This window comes from Bactrocera latifrons, unplaced genomic scaffold, assembly GCF_001853355.1.
Source record: "Bactrocera latifrons isolate USDA-ARS-PBARC rearing strain unplaced genomic scaffold, ASM185335v1 scaffold_8, whole genome shotgun sequence".
Classification (NCBI taxonomy): domain Eukaryota; kingdom Metazoa; phylum Arthropoda; class Insecta; order Diptera; family Tephritidae; genus Bactrocera; species Bactrocera latifrons.
In genome coordinates, this window is record NW_017537489.1 from 171,043 (window position 1) to 177,679 (window position 6,637).

Sequence of the window (6,637 nt, forward strand, 5' to 3'; positions counted from 1 at the left end):
TTGAATATGTTTTTGTCTATTTTATTTTTTCTTTTTAATTTTAAACTTTTGCATATTAGTTGTTTTGTTGTTGATTTGTTTTTGTTTTTTTTTTATCAGAAATAATTTAACAAAGTACTATAATTAAAGAATAATACAAACAAACGGCTTGACATGACATAATTGATATTGATTGTAGTAATGTTTCATAATTATTAATCATAAGTAAATTAGTTTTTTGTTTTGGGTTTTTTTTTTTACAAACTTTATGTTTTCTTTATAAATGTTTTGGAATATTTTTTGTGTGAGCGAACCCAAATGCAGTGTCCCGTTGGCATACGACACGTGCTCATCTCATCAACAGCAATTTGTCGGTATTCCAGCTGTGCGCGCATGCGCAACACTTTTAGCATGTTCCGTACACAACTAAAATACTTAACAAATATACAAGGTGTTAGCATAATTGGTTCGTTTAAAACGAAATATGTTCGTAGGTTTTGCTGTGAATTCGTATTCTGCCAAGAATTTTTACTACGCACTTCTACGGTTTCTTGAAAAAATGCTTCGGAACGGCATCAATCCTTGGTATGATGGTCCGCAACATTTATTTAGTTTTTTTTTCTTTTTGCTTTTTGATTTTTTTTTTTTCATATTTATGTTTTTAAATTTTTTTTGTTTGTGTTTTTGTTGTTTTCCTTAAGTTTTGAAATAGAATTAAACATCTTCCCTCTACATAGGCACCGTTCTATCTGATCTGTCTGACTGGCCGCGGTCACACATATGCGCCTTCTAACCCATATATTTTTTGTTTTGGTTTTGTTTCTCCTTTCTAAACATTTCTATTACCGTACGTATATACATATACTAAAACAAATAAGAATTCTTTCGTAATTATGATGCATAGCAAAATATACACACATCGCAGAGTGGGGAGCCGGATGTTATTGTTAAAAAAAAATTTAGTTTTTTTTTTTTTAGTTTTTGTTCTTCTTAAAAACTGTTGATTCCTCGCTTACGGATGTGACTGTTACTCCCTTTGTTATTTACTTTAAATATTTTTTCTTTTCAAAAAGCAAAATATCTGTTGTTGCTTGTTTTTATGTGCAGGATATGTTGTTGGTGTTGTTGCTTTACTGTCTCATGTTGCTGCTCTCTCGTGCTTTTAAACTTCGTATTTATATTGCATTTCATTGTCATCTCTCAATTGCAATGCGTACAACAACAATGCGTCTCCATTTGAAACGATTTTTTCTCTGCTTTTCGCAACTTTTTTGCGTACTCCTCTACTCAAACTATCCGAATATACCGAAAAAAATATCCTGCAGTTATTTGTTGAGTTCGTAAGCAAAAATCTGATGTTCGGTTCGCATCCTCTTATGCGTGTGTACGGTACTAACACTGTTCAAAGATCGGTATAATGGGTGATGTGGGCCAGTCCTCCTCCTCCTCGGAGCTAATGCTTTCAGTTCTGTAAAAAGTTAATGAAAATTAGTAAATTTATAAGAAAAATTTATTATAAAAAAATATATACAAATTTGTTTTTGCTTTTTGCCATATACCTATGTATGTACATAAACACTCACTATACTAAAAAAAAACGCAAAAAAAAATCAATGCCACTTTTTTGATAAACAATTGATAAGGTTTCATTTTTAGACTGTGGACATCACACCATTCTGCTTAAAGAATTTCACATGACCAATTTGGGTGCAATGAACTTCTGCGCGACAACGACAACMACTTTCTTACGCAGTTACGTGAAGTAGCAAAGAACAACAATTTTTAGTACACATTATTATCCAAAATAGATTGTAAATAAAATATATACATACATATGTAGTATATCAAAAAATAATAATACAAAACACTCAAAGTTGTTGTTAAAAGTTAAAAACATTGCTGAAGCACCTACAAACATACTCGGAAAAGTTGTCGGAAAGCGTCAACACGACAGTTTCTGGAAATTTTTCGAAATACATACGTGCATATTGATTTTTTTTTTTTTCTTTTGATTTTGTGCTTTTTTTGGCACACACTTTCTATGTTTTGTCTCGCTGCCAGTTAAAAGCAATAAAGTACGCAAGTAAGTGTGTTKTTAGCAGATAATGAATTGAAAAATAGCACATCAAACAACAAACGAGCTATATGTACATAGTACATACATAAATATGTCGGGTAAAGCGTATGCGTCGTATATTTAACAGACACATGCGTGCGTACTGGCGATACACACATACATACAAACTAAAAACCGCAAATATTTACGTAAATATGCTCGTTTATACATATTTATATATAACCTCTTGACTATATAGTTTTGCATGTATTGTTTTTGTAGTTGTAGACATAAATATGTTAGAGCTACACGCGCCAACAACACTATACAATGAGTGCGCAATTTAGGGAAGCGTACATATGTATGTATGTATTTTCCCCCCATTATGTTTTTGACTTGTACTCCTGAAGTGTCATTTTTTTTATATAATCGCAACGATATGTGAGCAGAATGTAAATTGACTTTTTGTCGAAATAGATCATGCAAAAAAGTTTCAAGCATTTCGTGTAGAGAAATTATTTGTTCTAAAAATATATACTATATCTATGTATGTATACATGTCTGTTAAACATACATACTACAACGAAAGAATATTACATAAATTATACTTGTAATCAATTGAGATATTTTAGCACAAAAATTACTTTGGTTAAGGATTATGTATTATGAATGTAAAAAAAATCGCCGCCCTAGACTATTTATTAGTAACAAAACGCAAATTTGACACATTTCAGAACAAAAATTACTTCGGTTATTTGGCATTAGCAACAAAAACACTTTCAAAGATATTTTGTACATTGACATTATTTTCTTTGTCCTAATTACGAATTTTTGACACAAAAGCATTTAAAAAATTTGTAATTAGTRTCGAAACTCACCTTGAACGACAGCCTTCATCCATGACATTCACTTGGCCCTCATCGATGGTGGGTAGATCGGTTGAAAAACGATTGGTTGGACGCAATACTTTCAGTGTGCGGCTGGACAATTTCCAAACCAGGCGTTGCTTGTAAGGCTGCTTATTTTGACCATTGTAGTGAGACAGGATCTCAGCAACAATGGAAAAGCCGCAGCTGAATACGCGATCAGGAATCTGAAATATTTTTGTTAAATTAGTAAATACACGTAGCACATTTATGCAGGAATTTGCTATATCAAATTTTTATTGTTTGCAGGCATAGCCGCACAATAACTCACCCGCAAATATTGCTGCAGGAAAAGTATATACTCGAATACGGGTTTTAATTCGGGCCGTTCGCGTTTATAGGACGCCTTAATATGGAAATCCAAATGTAGACACATCAGTATTAATGCCAATGTTGATGGTGCTATAACAGTAGTCTTGACATCGCATAGCAAATTCTCCAAACGATTTTCTAAGTCTTCCAACTTGATCATACGTTGATAGAATTCATAGAATTCATCGCATACCTCCTTTGCCAAATTACGGAAAAGGGCATAAAAAACGCGCARGATGGTAACGGCAGTGACCGGGGTGGTGCCCATTTGTACACCCAACTTATTGGCGATAACACCAGCCATACGCTCCAAATCGCCAGCTGTGCAACCACACTATACAAAACAGAATAGAAGTATGCGATTAGTTTTAAATCTACAAAATGAAGTCACACCTCATATTTATTCACAAATTATGCGTTGAAATTAAGAAAAAATTTAACATAACCTAAAAKTTGTTCTATATTGTTTTGCTTTTTACATTAATTTTTGACTACCAATAAAACGAATTACTTTAATTTTGCATAAATAATGTACAACTTTACGTGTTGCTCACTTTGCACAAGCTTACCTGTGAAATAGTCACTAATTCGTCCGCGGGTATTGGTTTTAGTCCTAGTTGCCTAATAGCCAAGTGAAATGAGGCAACACTCATGCAGGCCATATGCTTCGGCTTCACAGCCATGCGATCAAGGAAGCGATCCACAAGGCTCATTGCTGAGAATAGCACATCGGAGGGCAGCTCGTACCACATTTTAAGGCAACGTAAAACATACGCGGAGCCATCACGTCCACCAGCCGTCACTTCACGCTGCAAGCAAACAAAATAAAGTCATAAAATATAGCATTTTTTGGTTATAGGTGAAATTAGAATTATAATACAGCAGCGTGTGTTGTCTTGCTGTCAGCATACCTTGGATTCTCTCGGCATCAGCAATACAGTATGGTATTTATCCTGCAGCACATTGTATTCGTTCAACATACGATACAATTCTTCGGATGACAAACCGACTAATTCATTCTCCTTCTTAGGCGAATTTGGGGCATCATTGACGCTATTGGCATCGGTGTTGCTACTGCAGCTGTTGTTGCCAGTTTTATTGGCATTATTGTTGTTCATCTTCATATTCCTATTCTCATTGTCCATTAACGAAGACTCCAATGGGTTGTTCATCATGTTAGCAGGTGTTTGTTGTTGTTGTTGTTCTAGCTCATACTTTTGATATTCCAAGCCAGCAGCACCCGGTGTCCCATACCGGCCCTCGTCAGACATCCTCCACTCATCCACATCTACATCCACAGTATGCATTGCTGCAATACCGCTACCATTCGCTACTGCTGCCGCCAACATCGTTGAGTTCATAGCTTCCGCCACTGTCTCGCCGCCCATCATGCTGTTTAACGGCAATTCCGATTGCTCGCATGCCGACTGATTATCGAAATGATGCTGATGGTAATGCAACTGATGATCCTCTTCCTCCTCTTGCAGGACATCAATATTATTGATATTCATATTGTCCATGTTTAAAGGTGAAATCTGATGATGATGATGATGGTGATGATTGATGTTGTTGTTGATGTTGATGYTGATGTTGGCGGGTAATCCAGTTATTGGCGAAACCGACGACGACATCGATGACCGCTGCTGCATCAACTGCTGCTGCACGTCAAAACCGTTTATATTGCCGTTCACGAAGTTATTGCACTCGCCCAAACTCAAATTGATGTTGTTGACGTTAGCGTTGGCGTTGGCGTTGGCGTTGGCGTTGGCGTTAGCGACAAATTGGCAATACAACTGCTGTTGATGTTGTTGTTGCTGTTGGTGTTGGTGGTATTGCTCTTCTTGTTGTAGAGTATTTGACAAACCACTATCAACGACGGCGTAATTGGCGGCAGCAGAGTAGCGTACAGGGACAGACATTGTGAGGGCTGGCCTAGTACCTAGTTTTGTGAATTGAATTTGTTTGTTTGGTTTAAGAGATTGATATTAACGTTACAAATGTTTTGGATTTTGTAAAATTGCAATGCTCAAAAATGCGCGTCTCTTTTTAGCCTTCGTCTCTTGGCTACTGCTTATTTATGTCGTTGGTTGTTTTGGTAATAGGCCAACAAAAAAAATTTGTTTGATTTTATTTTCAGCCACAAGTGGAGAATTTGATTTGGATTGATTTTTTAAGCTTACACTACCTTTTCTGTGGTAGGTGAATATGACGATATCAACGAGAAGCACCACAAAAGCGATTTCTCGTCTTCTCAATGAGTGGGTTCTCTCAATCTATAGCTTAAAAATTTCACTCTCTCGAATTTTCACACTTCACAGACGAAAATAATTCGCTTGCTTGCAACAATACAAATTCTCCAAAGAAAAGAACCRAAAGTAAGAAACTAAAATGCGCCACAAAAAACCACTTTTCGTAAAAAAATTAAACGAATTGGAACTTCCGCGTTCGCTCCGCTCTCTCTTTTGCTGATATGTGGTGATAATGTGGTTTTTACCTTTGCAACTGWATGCAAAACTGCGCAATTTAGTTATTCTTACCGACCGAAAATAAAATTTATTGCTTGCTACTTGTGTCGTACACACCGGTCACAATGACAGTAGTGTATAGCGGTTGCGAGCACTGAGAACAGTTACTGAGCACGATCAAAATGCTGCTGCTACTGTACTACTTTTGCGTACAAAGGACCTTCGTACAATTCCTTTCCTCTATTTTTTAGATGGAGGAAAATAGACAATTTGCAAGCAACAAACAAACAAAACCCTCAAAGATTTTTCAAATTATCTTAAATAAAAATAATGTCCCTTTAATAAAATATTGTCAAAGTAAATATTAAATACTTTGTACAGAATTAAAGTAGATACAAAAAAGCACGATTAGGTTTATTATGTGAGCTTCGCAGCTTTTTTACGATAATAAACACTTGCGCTTTCTTAATTTGATTTTATTTATTAATAATTTATGTGTGTGTGTGTGTGTGTGTGTTGAAAACACAATTTATGTACTTGAATAGCTTCGATTCTTGTACAGAATTTTAGAAAAATATGCGTCAGAGAAGACTCGTAGTCACTAGCTTCTCTCTCTCACTCTCGCTTTAAATACTTGTATATCCTTTTTATCTAGAAAACTTACGTTCTGTTTGGGAGGGAAATGATTGAAGAGAAAATAATTTAGTAACATTTCTTAAAAAATTTATGGAATTGTAACAATATAGTGCAGAATATTATTAAAGCTGGAAAGAAGTATGTTGATTCATTATATTACAGTTATATTTACATAAATATAAAGGGTGATGTAGTGTTTTATTGGAAAAATTTTAAATATTAATGTTTGATTGTATGGTGAAAATAATTTATTATAATTAAAA

At 35.0% G+C, this 6,637-nt stretch overlaps 1 protein-coding gene across 3 annotated transcripts in view; it reads right to left on the bottom strand.

Moving 5' to 3' along the window:
• Positions 1-244: 244 nt before the first annotated feature.
• The window catches only part of LOC108976770 (cyclin G), a 25,732-nt gene continuing 19,339 nt past the window's right edge, over positions 245-6,637 (bottom strand). For 2 of the 3 annotated variants that reach the window (XM_018946055.1, XM_018946057.1), the window contains exons 2-6: positions 4,185-5,212; positions 3,843-4,082; positions 3,233-3,607; positions 2,914-3,128; positions 245-1,447 (exon numbers count right to left, since the gene is read on the bottom strand). In XM_018946055.1, coding sequence (XP_018801600.1) covers positions 1,372-1,447; positions 2,914-3,128; positions 3,233-3,607; positions 3,843-4,082; positions 4,185-5,192 — 1,914 coding nt within the window. In that variant the 5' untranslated portion in view covers positions 5,193-5,212 and the 3' untranslated portion in view covers positions 245-1,371. Of the gene's footprint in view, positions 1,448-2,913; positions 3,129-3,232; positions 3,608-3,842; positions 4,083-4,184; positions 5,213-6,402; positions 6,406-6,637 lie in introns of all 3 variants that reach the window. The other variant, XM_018946058.1, reaches the window with a different exon arrangement.